This window comes from Anastrepha obliqua, chromosome 3, assembly GCF_027943255.1.
Source record: "Anastrepha obliqua isolate idAnaObli1 chromosome 3, idAnaObli1_1.0, whole genome shotgun sequence".
NCBI lineage: Eukaryota > Metazoa > Arthropoda > Insecta > Diptera > Tephritidae > Anastrepha > Anastrepha obliqua.
Window position 1 is genome coordinate 40,927,482 of NC_072894.1, and position 12,964 is coordinate 40,940,445.

At 36.1% G+C, this 12,964-nt stretch overlaps 1 protein-coding gene and 1 long non-coding RNA gene across 2 annotated transcripts; one reads left to right on the forward strand and one right to left on the reverse strand.

Moving 5' to 3' along the window:
- Nucleotides 1–1,772: 1,772 nt before the first annotated feature.
- On the forward strand, nucleotides 1,773–2,985 carry LOC129241347 (uncharacterized). Its single transcript, XR_008582133.1, has 3 exons — nucleotides 1,773–1,929; nucleotides 2,005–2,106; nucleotides 2,164–2,985. It is a non-coding gene; the product is annotated as an uncharacterized LOC129241347 (long non-coding RNA).
- Nucleotides 2,986–4,665: 1,680 nt separating this feature from the next.
- Nucleotides 4,666–12,628, reverse strand: LOC129241928 (uncharacterized). The gene is made up of 3 exons (XM_054878477.1): nucleotides 12,535–12,628; nucleotides 9,056–9,237; nucleotides 4,666–5,823 (listed from the first exon to the last, which is right to left on the reverse strand). Exons 1-3 carry the CDS (start codon nucleotides 12,626–12,628, stop codon nucleotides 4,666–4,668), a joined length of 1,434 nt encoding a protein of 477 aa, XP_054734452.1.
- Between the last annotated feature and the right edge of the window lie 336 nt (nucleotides 12,629–12,964).

Below are 12,964 nucleotides of genomic sequence, written 5' to 3' on the forward strand. Positions count from 1 at the left end.
AGCTATATAAGCCACTGAAAGTATAGTAGATCTTGTTGTTGTTATTATTGTAGCAGCATAAACGCTCCGCATATATTTATGAGGAATACTACTGAAGTAACAGTGCGGATCGTTTCGCGAACACAGAACCGACTTTCGCCATAGGTCTTAGTTTGTATCGGTTGTCCCCGGATTCAGTACACACTAAGAATGTAAAAGATCAAATGATCCGATTGAGAAGTCTGTATGCAAGACTTTTACTTCACAAAAATGGCTTTAAAATTGACTAACTACAAGCGAAGATAATGGCATGAGATCAATGTTCTGCCGAATTTAAGATATTAGTTTTTAGATGCACGCGTATCTCGAAAATTTTCTACTTCTCAATATGCATTTGTGTATTCAGATCAAGAGGCAAGTAATCCGGGAGCCAGAGGTCATTTTGACCTCATCATTTCATGTCGACATGTCGATTTTAATACTGAAGGCAGACACCATCCAATGGATGACGAAACCAACCGTCGCCTGGTCCAGTAGCGGTGGGTACGTGCGTGGGATTTGCGAAACGTGTCGAAAAAAAATTTTTAACAACTCATTTAATACCGGCTGAAATTTGTTTTGTGTATTGTTGACATTTAATAGAATAAAACAAAAATAGTCAGCTGCGCCGTAGAGGGGGAAAATACGTCATAATATATTTTTCTCAAAACACATTTATTTATTCATCAATTCCCATCTAGTGAGTACGGGGGCTAAGGCATGATGACGGTGTTGTTTCTTCTAAATACCCCCTCACAAGCAAAGATGAGTGAGCAGGTGAGCAAAAGCCATGCAGTTTTTTCCACAATTCCCGGCGTTCTCTTCATATTGCTTCGCGCAAATGGCGCACAACTTCAAGGTAATACTCCTTATATACCGTACGATTGTTTGCTAAGAACTCCTGATGCACTACGCCATGGTAATCGAAAAAAAAATCAGTGAACAGAACCTTGACATTTGATCGAAGTTTGCGTGCTTTTTGTGGGTCTTGGCTCTTCTGAACTCTTCCATTGGGACGATTGGGCTTTGGTTTTGATGGCATACCCATATACCCATGATTCGTCACCACTTATGACCTTTTTAAGCAAATCTGGATTATCGTTGACGTCATTCAACAATTCCTGAGCGATGCTCATGAGACGTTATTTTTGGTCAAAATTCAGCAATTTTGGAACGAACTTCGCTAAATAAATGCTCGGCGGTAAGAAATTTTGTTTGAATCAAGAGGTTATCGCTGATATTGAGGACTATTTTGAGACAAAAGATAAATCTTTCTATAAAATTAGTATTGAAATGTTAGATCAACGGTGGAATGATTTCGTTGTTCTTGATGGAAATTACGCAGTCCAGGTGTTATGTTACCCTTTGTTCACGGTAGGTTACTGAAATTGCGCGAAATCGTGTAATGACCTCGCCCATCTGCCATATAACGGTAAAAGCAATAAGATGCAATTTTTAAAACTGCGCCCATTTTTATAAGTTAAGACTAAATTTGTCAATGATTTTGTTTGATTCAAAAAATGTATAGCCACCTTAAGTTCAATTTTATTAAAATGTTGTGTTATTTAAAGTTACGTTCTTACCTTTTTATTAGTAAAAAACAAAGAAAAAATGTACATAAATTTCAATCACTTTATTTTTGGCTTAAAACATATACCCTGCAAACCAACGTTCACCAGTTTTTCCAATTTTACCAACACATTCACTCAATTTTTCCAATAATACCCACACAATCACATTTAATTCTTTTGTCATTTTCGATGGGTTATACATATATTTATCTCATAATTTTCGTGAATACTTATTAAACTTAACTATAGTGAGTGCGAAAGTGACAGCAAAAAACAAGTTGCAAATGTCAAATACAAAAATGAATCGCGTTTAATTCTGTGAAAATCTCCAAGCGAAAAGGTAAGTTGAACAATTTTTAGTAAATTTTGCAATTATATATATATTAAAACTAATAAAATGTATTTTTATTTTCAGAAAAACGTATTTCACAATCAAGAGGATAAAAGAAAACGATGAACGCGGGAGAATTTGAGGTATGTTAAGATGTTGAAGGACTTGGGGTCTTGGGAGGTAGCAGTAAGTAATAATTTTGCTTATTTGCTCCAAAGTAATTAATAATATAAGTTTTTTTAGGATGATTCAGAGAGGACACCTTTATGTTTGTGGGAAAGGGCAGGATGCGTACCTTGCTGCAGGTGTATAAAACAACGAAGGATAACAAAAATCGAACGAGTTCTTGTTCGTACTTCGGTCTGTATGAGGAGCTAACGGATGAGATATTTGGCAATGGCAAAATTATCTCTGACGCACATACGATGCATTTAGAGAGGGACCAGTGCAGATGTTAGACGATGACTCGGAATCATCAATGGCATCATCACCGTTGCTGTCCCAATTATCTCAACATGCGTACTGGTGTACGCAAGGTATACAAGGGATCGAGATATGTATGTATGCACCAAAAGGTTCAGAATAATAAGGGGAATCGATTTAGCCGTGCTTGTCCGTCCGTTCGTTTGTCTGTGGTGGCCGCGCCGTACTGTTACTAGAGCTATATTTTTTATGTACATATATAGTGGCACTTAGAGCTGCTAACAGGCATGCCTCTGAACTTTGTCTATTTCATCGATCTCCGGTAATAAAATTTTAGCTCATTTATTGCATGAACAGTGTTTTTACTTCGATTAGTTATATGTTGCAGTCCAGTTTTCATTTCCAAGAAAAAATAGTCGGGAATAACGGATCAGAACTAATTAATCCGTGAATGCTGCTGTGTGGTGGCCATTCGTAATCAAATTTACTATTTTTCATTAAAAAAATTCAATGAAAACAGCCTATTTCATTTTAAATATTTTCATTGAATTTAACTGTTTATATAAAATCAACACAATAAATGTAAATTATTAATTAATTAACTTAATAATAACTAAAATTAATTAAAAAGTTAGTTAAATCTATTTATTTAGTAAATTAAAAATAACAATTATTTATGTAAAATAATTATAATTAAATTTTAAACTTAATAAAATATTTTAATATTTTCTACTTAAAAATAAAACCCAATCAAATTTACTATTTTTCATAAAAAATTTAAAAAAATAGACTTTTCATTTTAAATAAGTTCATTAAATTTAATAAATTAATAAAGTTTAAATAATATAAATAAATTTATAGAATTAATAAATACAAAATAATTACATTTAATTTAATTTATTTATCATAAAAAATTTAGTTAAATAACAATATAAAATGAAATTAATAATTAGAAATTTACTAAATAAATAGATTTAAGTAAATTTTTTTTTTCATATTTATTAAATTTTAATATTTATTGATAAATAATCCTCTTATTTTTTAATTTAAAAAATTTTTTTTTCTTAAATAATATATTTTATAATAATAAGACATATACTAAGTTAGATCAATAAATATCTATATGTATATAAATATTTAATTAATTAATAGATGCCACCACAGTTTGTTATAGTTCCATACTAAAAAAAATTATTATAACATACTAAAAAAAATTATTATATATTGCATTAATTTTCTTTAGAAACTAAAAATTAACTAAATAAATATTAAAATTATTCATTAAATAAATAATATTCAATAAATAACCATTTGTATCATTGAATTTTGAAGGATTATTGTATATAGGATCCGTAAGTATTATCTACAAAATTACCCAGTTGAAGAGATTCTGTTAACTACATGTTAACAACGAAATTCACTTATTCATCAGATTCTGTTAGCTACATGTTAACAACGAAATTCACTAGTTTACGAAATTCTGTTAACTACATGTTCACAATAACATTCACCAGCCCAAAAGATTCTGTTCACTACATGTTAACAATAACATTCACCGGCCCAAAAGATTCTGTTCACTACATGTTAACAACAAAATTCACTAGTTCATGAAATTCTGTTCACTACATGTTAACAACAACATTCATGAGTTCAGAAGGTTTTGTTCACTACATGTTACCCACATCATTCACAACTTGAATGTCAATTAGAGCAGCACAGCAGTATTGAGAAATTTCTGTTAGTGCGAGCGAATAAAATCATCACACGTATAGACTGGAAGTAGGTAGAAAGTGCACGGCGTAGAATATAAAATTACTACAAAGCTCACAACTTCACAGGTGAACGATACCCACAAGTTAGCAGTGTAAATAGCAGGTAGTTGGTTTGCAGGGTACATGCGTACTTATGTTTGTAAAAATAATAAAAAAATAATAATTTTTGTATGTGTACATGTAATAATTATTTAATGCTTAATATTCATAGTTCAATAATTTTGCATTGTAAAGCAAAGGCCATACATTATCGGTATTTTCAGCTTTCTAGCGGCATCCGCTATCGGTATATCGCCTACCTCACTAGCCACACACGAATGGGCTTTCCGTCAGAAAATGTGGACTTTGACACTGCTATTAATAAAAATTTTACAAACAATAAACTTTTCCACAATTTTCGGTTTTACGAAGCTGAATCGAAACAAAACTTAGTTTCTGTGGCCGCAGCTGGAGCCGAAGCTCGATAGTTCTCTAACGAATTATACTTCAATGTTTTCGTCTATTTATATTTACATAAATTCGATCTTATTAATTATACATTAACTTAAATCTATGAAGGAACTTTGTTGAATTTCACTAAACTTTCGTAAAGCGACATGCACATTGTTTCGGGCAAGAAAAATAATGCTAATATACCCATAACCATGCCAACTACCCCTATGAAGAAGAAGAATAGCGGCTCATTGAAGTCGACGTAAAATAGTATTAAGGCTAGTGTTATTTGTAAAGCTTGCTCACACACCACCACCGCTGCCAAACATTTAGCCTTCATAGCAACCGTGAATGCTTCCGACATGTAAACACTCGAGGCCATTGAAACGCCAGCGCATACGAAAATTTGATAACAGAACATCAAGTAGACTACCAATTCGAATGTTAGATGCGTCAATAATATGGTAGAAATTTGTTCGTAGATGTAGTGGAGAATGCCACCCATAAGAAAGGCACAGGTCCCAGAAAACAACAGAGATATAACCGCGATATTTCGTCGTCCATATTTGTCCACACACAATGCGCCCAATATGCTGCCGAATACACCGCAAATAGCCAATAGATAAACACAGTTTATAGTACACTTCAAGCCAGTTACACTCGCCGTGATGAAGGTGCGATTGACGGGCAATGAGAGCGAAATAGTTCCATAACAGCGCAACAGAAGCAGCTTGAGCAAAGGCAATGCATTGCTTTTGCGCATTACCATCCACACCGTCTGACCAGCATCATATTCCACCAACTGTTTGCATTCCTCACGTTTCTGTACTATCTCTAAGCAGGGATAAGGTGCTCCCTGCAAACACTTCATTACGTATGTGGCGGCCAAATCGCGTTGCTGCATCTGCAGCAGCAAAGGCGATTCGAAGTGGTACGTAATGTTGAGGACCAGCGCAGCCAATGCAATGAGAATTACCACAAAGCCGTGTAATTGGTTTACGTGCAGCGCATAACCGTTGTCCGGTTCCATTGAGAACCACAAGCGTGTGCAGAGCAGTTGTAGACAGATGCCCAACCAAAGGAAAATGCGTTCACTGGAAACCAACAAACCGCGAATGTGTTTGTGCGCTACCTCACCGGCTGTCACAATGCCCTGTATTTGATTGATGCCATAAGCACAGCCTTCCAGCAGACAGCTACAGAGGAGCGAGGCGAATGTAGTGGGGGCGCAGATAAAGAGTATGCCGCCAAGCACAAGAAACACGCCGCTCAAGTACTGAAATTGAAGTGAAAGCGAAAGCAAATGAAATAGCAATAAAAATATTGAAAACGTGAAAAAGCTTAAAATAGAATACCATAATAAAGTACAAATTACTAATGAGCTTAAGTGATAAGGAGAGTTAAGTTTGAAGTGGTTCTTTTTTGGAGCGTGAAAATATTTATACCAGCTGTTCAAAATAATGTAATAGCGACTGATAGCTCAAAATATATAACAAAAAAATTTACCTGTGTTCAAACTCCCTATCGGGAAAAATTCGGTATTCCCCTGAATGAATAAATTTCTTGGTTTCATTATTTCAAGGTGTAAAAGATATTTTATTATTTCCTAAAAGAAGTATGTAAATATTGATTAGAAAATAATTTAGTGAAACTAATTTATGAGCAACTCCGACCTAAAAAGTAGAGATATGGGAGGACATCTAAAGATCTTAGAAGAGTTTCGACACACTCCTATTCTTCACAGGGACGATACATTATCTCCCAAGCCCATTCTCTTCAGGAACTTCCAAGTTCTCACTAATGAACGTGCGGCCTGGAAATAATTATATCACCTTCAAATCGGGATCCCAGTTATGGTACACTGATGGATCGAAATTAAAAGATGGTAAAACAGGGGCGAGAAGCAATGGACCCAAATTAAAAAAAATCGATTTCAATGGGTCGCTACCCAACTATCTTCTAGGCAGAAATGCATGCCATTCAGATGGGAATGTCCCCATACAAAATTAGAGAAACTTACATTTACATACTTCCAGATAGTCAGGCGGCTTTGAAATCCCTTCTATCAACTACAATCACCTCAAAAATGCTACGTGACTGTCTTAACCTTCTTAATATGCTAGGAAACTTCAACACATTATTGCTGGGTTAAATTTCTGGACACAAGCGGCGAGAGAAATGAAATAGCGGACGTACCGTCTAGCGGACCAAAACGCTTCTGAACGTGTCTGTGGACTTACAAAGAGCCAAATCAACGAAATTCTCAGATGGTGCGAGGTGAAGAAGTTTGTTGAACACTGGCGAAATTCTATCGGTCAGCGAAAAGCGAAACAATTCCTAACGCTGGACCGAGGAAAATCGGATAAGCTACTTTCACTTGGCAGAGTGGACTTAAGACTTTTAACTGATTACTTCACAGGCCACTGTAGCCTGAGATATCACTTAAACAAAATTGGCCTCTCTGAGACCATCATCTGCCATTTCTGTTAAATGGACACTGAAAATTCAGAACACATCCTTTGTAAATGTCCTGCACTAGGTAGAAAACGGATACATCACCTTGATGGTACTGCTGTGCCTCCACATAAACTATAGAGCAATAAACCCCTGAATGTGCTAAAATTCTGAAAACGCTTCAAAATATAAGGTACCACAATAGATCAACTTTCGTCACAGTGCGCAGTAGCCTAATAATAATAAAAACAATTGAAACTATTAAATGTTCGGTAGCCATAGGCGGATGCTTTAGTGCGTAACAACCATTGGGAAGCCCACAGGTTTGAATAGAAAAAGTCTTCCACACGCCATAAATACAAGAAGTAGCTCTGGCAAACAACCCAAAATGGATGTATGCGCCAATATTCAGTATTTTGATTACACGAGCAAACAAAGACGAACTCTCCAAATAAATTTTTTGATAAGAAATTATTTCATATCTATAATTAAAATAATGCCTCTTTATGTCGGTTTCTTTTGACATGAGGGAACTAGATCCCCTAAGAAGGGTGATCCAGCAATCAGTGCCAAAGTTTAGTCTTTTAAATGTCGCTTATAAGTTTTTACCGAACGTATTGTGTGATAGGTTAAAGTCCATCATCAACCAACTGATTGGAGCTTATCACTGTTTCTGTAGACCTGGAAAATCTACAATCTATCAGATATTCACAATAAGCGAAGTCTTGGAAAATACCCATGAAAGAGAATCGACACACACCATTTTACGTGCAGCGTTGCCTGATCTTGGTATCCCCGTAAAACTAAAACAGTTATGCAAGATGATGTTGCTCAATAGCAGCAGAGTCGTCAGACTTGGCAAGGACCTCTCCGTGCCGTTTGATACCAAATGAGGTTTCAGACAGGGTGACTCGCTGGCGTGTGATTTCTTTAACCTGATGCTGCAAAAAGATCGTGCAAGCCACAGAGCTTAGTCGCTCAGACACAATTTTTTATAAGAGCGTACAATTGTTGACGTATGCTGATGATATTCAGGGCAAAACGAAATTTCTCATGTCATCAAACAAACAATCGGTATACTCGCGTGTCGGTACGAACGTCACTATTGACAGTTATGATTTCGAGGTTGTAAAAGACTTCGTTTATTTAGGAACCAGCATTAACACCGATAACAATGTCAGCCTTGAAATCCAACGTAGAATCTCTCTTGCCAACAAGTGCTACTTTGGACTAAGTAGGCAACTGAGCAGAAGAGTCCTCTCGTGACGAACAAAACTAACACTGCACAAGGCTCTCATCATGACCGTCTTAACGTACGGCGCAGAGGCGTGGACAATCACAATATCAGATTAAGCGTCGCTTGGAGTGATCGAAAGAAAGATTCTGCGGAAGATTTTTGAAGCTTTGCACATTGGCAACGGCGAATATCGGAGACGATGTAACAATGAGCTGTATGAGCATTAGGACGGCATAGGCACAGAGTAGCTAATGAAGATCCAGCGGCTGAGTCGTGTTGTCCAAGTGGATACAAATGCTTCGGCTCTGAAAGTATTCGATGAGGTATCAGCTGGTGGTAGCAAAAGAAAAGGAAGACCTCGTATAGAAGAAGAAAACATTTTCACATATAATTATTACGATCCGTATTTTGAATAAAATAGTGAAACCTGAAAGAACTCAAATTTTTAAATATTTTATAACGGAAGAATTTTCAAAGTGGCACGAAGTTATCGAACATACACTGGACAATTCTAAATATGCTAAATAATTCCGCCAATGTCCTGGAAAAGTCCTTCCTTCTGTACTACTTTGTCGCTGTTCCTCGAATTTTGAAGTGATTTTTTCTATAAAGTTTTAAATTAAAAACGCTGAAGTTATCCTCAAGAGTTGCGCGAAAAACAAAAGAAAATATACATTTTAATATATCCTGTGTTGTATATGGATATGTAATATTAATGAGAACATTTTTTAAGGAGTTAACGTCCTTTAATGATTTACAATAATTCTTACGTTTATATGTATATACAATAAGAGTACGAAGCGCTTTATTTACTTACATGGGCTAAGTTTTTGCTAACGCGTTGTACAAATGCTGATGCTAAAACTGATCCAGCAGCCACGCCCACAAACCATGCAATCGTCAGGAGGTGAGTAGCTATTAACTTTTGTGAATTGACAGTTGGTCTTTCCAATACAGACCACCCCAACTTCAAGCCACCAGCCAAGAAAAAAGCAGAAGCTGCAAAGTAAAATCCAACTGAGTTATTGAAACCTGAACTTTTGCTAACTATGCAATCGTAACATAAAGGGTGATATTTTAAGAGCTATAGGAAAGTTTTTCAAAAAAACACACATAAAATTCAGAATAATGCATTAAATTTTTAGTCCAATTTTGGCATACTCTTTCCAATATTTCGGCCGGTATCTCACATATAATTGCTTTAATGTTGTCTTCCAATGCGTTAATTGAAGCAGGCTTGTCTGAATAGACATGAGCTTCAACATAGCCCCACAAAAAATAATCTAAATGCGTTATATCGCACGATTTGGGTGGCCAATTGACAGGTCCCGAACGTGAAATAAAATGTTCACGGAACTCGCCTCTCAACAAGTCCATTGTTACGCGTGATGTGTGGCATGTGGCACCGTATTGCTGAAACCTCATGTCATGTAAGTCAAGCTATTGCATTTTGGGCAAAAAAAAGTTGGATATCATTTCACGGTAACGCTCACCATTCACAGTTACATTACGATTCGCAGTATCTTTGAAGAAGTACGGTCGAATGATACCTCCAGCCCAGAAACCGCTCCAAACTGTGACCTTGTCTGGATACATTGGTAGCTCTTGCAATTCTTCTGGCTGATCTTCACTCCAAAATGGACAATTCTGCTCACTTACGTACCCATTGATCAAAAAGTGAGCTTTGTCGCTGAATACAGTTTTTCGACTTTAAACTTTCTGAACAGAACACGCATTTTTATAATTCATTGTTAAATTATAGACCAAACTGAAGATGTTTGACAGTGAATCAAAACACGAAACGTGCGTCAGCTGTTTAAACCAACTGTTTAAAAAGATAATAGCTGAAAAATCACCTTTTACAATAATAATCGTACGACAAAATAAAAGTTTCGATACTACGCCACATACCAGTATACTTTGTTTTAACTCATTTCGAGCCGCTCTAATTGACTTTTATTTCAACTGAAAATAGCGCAGTTGGTTCACATAATAACTGATCATTTCATAAATAATCTAAACAATTTTAATATTTTTTTAGTATTCCTTGGGCCAGTTTTTATCATTTATTGACCAACCGTTTTTTTATTATAAAAGATAGACAAACTTATGAATGGCGGAACCAGACAATGAAACTCATTCTTCTAAGACTTTATTACTCAGCAATCAGAGGCAGCAATCACTTGAGCACTAATGTGGCTAAGAATTAAACAACAACACTTTTATCATCCGATGAAACGTATTAACAAACATTACACTGGCCAACAAAATTGCAACTTTTGTCTGATGATTGAGGTTTATCACTTGGTGTGTACTAATTCGATGTCCCTGATTCCAAATATACCCTCAATTAATTTGTGACAGCTCTCGGTTACGAGATATAGGAGATACGATTAAATGTGATCACCCGATGGAAATAAAAAAAGCATTGGATTCCTCAAAAGGCATGCAAAATATGCATTAAGTTTCTACGTTTGTGGACAAATAAGAAAAGGAATAGATTTAGGTATGAAGCTGCTATGGTCTGGAAGGAACTCGTGAACCACCACGACGACTGTTATGGGGATATCCTTGCATACGGTCGGCATATAAACATGTTTTAAGCCCTAAGATATCACCTGAATCTCAAGCTGGCCCATCACAGGAGGAGCCTATGCATTTAAAGGCGGTCCGACAAGGTGCTTCATGATGACCCAAAAATGTTCGAGTTTTACGAACCGTCTCTGCCAAATTTTCACTATTTTTATAGTGAATTTTAATAATCTCAATGCGTTGTAGTTTCTACTTGTCAAATATCAAAAAATGACAGCTTCAAAAGTGGCATCTACTGAAATAGCGGGCTTTTTAAAATAACACCTGTTATTGGAAAACCCTTTATGCATTTTTTTAAAATTGTCCGGTGATTCTTCCAGGTTTGTCTATGAAAATAATAAGTTTTTAAGTCTTTAGATAATTACGGGTATGATTTCACCCTTTAAGAAGGGCTCGAGTTAAGCGTACTTGCTCTGATATGTTACCGTTGATTAGAACTACAATAAAAAAATTCCAAACCGAATTTGAATAGATATAATTTTTTAAGTGAAACTTCTTAGGCGTCGATTGACGAGCGAGAATGGGGAGTAAAATTTCAAGGCCATGCAACGTTTTGGGCATTTTCGTTCCACGAGAGAGAATAAAGATAAAGCTCAGATACACTTTAGGCTCTTTTTCCTGAGTTTTTCCTTGTGGCTGCTAATTTCTAGTGAGAAATAACACTGCCTACTTTTCGGCGCTTGTTTGTTGGTGGAAACTTGTAGGAAATATAATTTTGGTGCCTACTTTTTGGCGTTTTATTTCGTTGGTGCCTATTGTTTGGGGCCTTTTTTTCGTCCCAATTTTTCGGCGGTTTTTTTTGGTGCCTAGTTTTTGGCGCTTATTTACGTTTCCTGGCTAGTGCTTGTGCGTACTAAATATAAAGTGCTATCCATTCCGGCGCCGGATTTATTGGTATTGCCTTGCGGTAATTTGTGCCGTTACTGCGATCCTAGAATCGCTGCGTTTGTGCGGGTGATATACGCTTGGAGTAGTGCGCGTTGTTGCCACGGTTTGTGTCCGGCGTTTACCTACACCGGTCGACCCTTCTCCGTTTTTTGTAAATTTTGGCTATTTGTATTCTCTGCACATGTTGTGAATTTATTTAGATATATGTTCTTCCTCTCTCCCTCTCATTTTCTCTCGGGTCTCTCCCTCTTTCTTTGACTGCCTTGAAAGTTTCACTTTTGTAATGTGGACTACGCTACACGCACTTTTTGGTTTTCAAGTTTTGTAATATATAAAATAAAGTGTTAAGAATTAACAAAAAAAAAATACTCCAACTCAAGGGTGTGTTTTGATATAATAAAAGAAAAAATTGAAAATCGGTATATAAAAAATGTGTATCAAAATCGGTCGAATATTGGATCCAGTAGCCATTTTTGAACGAAATTGGTCGAAAAATCCGTGCGGTGCACCATGACATAACTTTTATAGAGCTCTATCGGCGAAATTTTGGTGCTTCACGAGTTAATTTGATCTTGTAACGCTGTAGGTTGAGTATTGCCAGTTGTCAATTGTTTGAAATTGTTTATTATATCCCTATTTTAAAATCAGCTATAATCGAATCGTTGGTCGTGATCAAAGTTATTTGAAGCCCAAATAAAAAATGCTAAGTTTTTTAGTACATTACATGTTGCAGCTCTCTCAAATGCACTACAAAGTCTTCTCTGTTATCTAATGATAAGTAAACAAATGTATACGTGCTCTATACAATTCCCTCACCTGATGATATCGCCTGGAATTGCAATCGATAACGACAAAATATACGCAGCCTTGACAGTTTGCCTTTCTTTTCAGGGGTTGGCAGCGAGGGCATTGCTTTTCGCTTATTGGTGTGTTGATTTGTACAACTTAACTAAAAATATTCTTTCACCTGTAGTCTACTTTTTAAACATAAATTTATTTATTTAGATTATTTTAATTTAATAATCTCTACACATTAGCCGTTAGTAGTTTAAGTAGTCGTCATTATGGCACGACGGTATTGATATTGCGGTGGATTTTATTGGAGCTGCTGCCATACACTCACTAATTCAACAGCAAATAACAAACAATCCGCGATTGGATCACAACAGCGCCGACTTGTATGAGCTATCAATCACACTATTCTATTGACTAAAACAATGTGGATCTGGTTGAGTTGATGGTTCAA

Excerpts from the sequence above, each read along its gene's own strand:
- LOC129241928 (XM_054878477.1), bottom strand. The coding sequence starts at position 12,628 with ATGCCCTCGCTGCCAACCCCTGAAAAGAAAGGCAAACTGTCAAGGCTG. Across the intron at positions 9,238-12,534 it reads ATTCCAGGCGATATCATCAG|CTTCTGCTTTTTTCTTGGCT; the intron begins GTGAGGGAATTG and ends TTTACTTTGCAG. Across the intron at positions 5,824-9,055 it reads TTAGCAAAAACTTAGCCCAT|TACTTGAGCGGCGTGTTTCT; the intron begins GTAAGTAAATAA and ends CTTCAATTTCAG.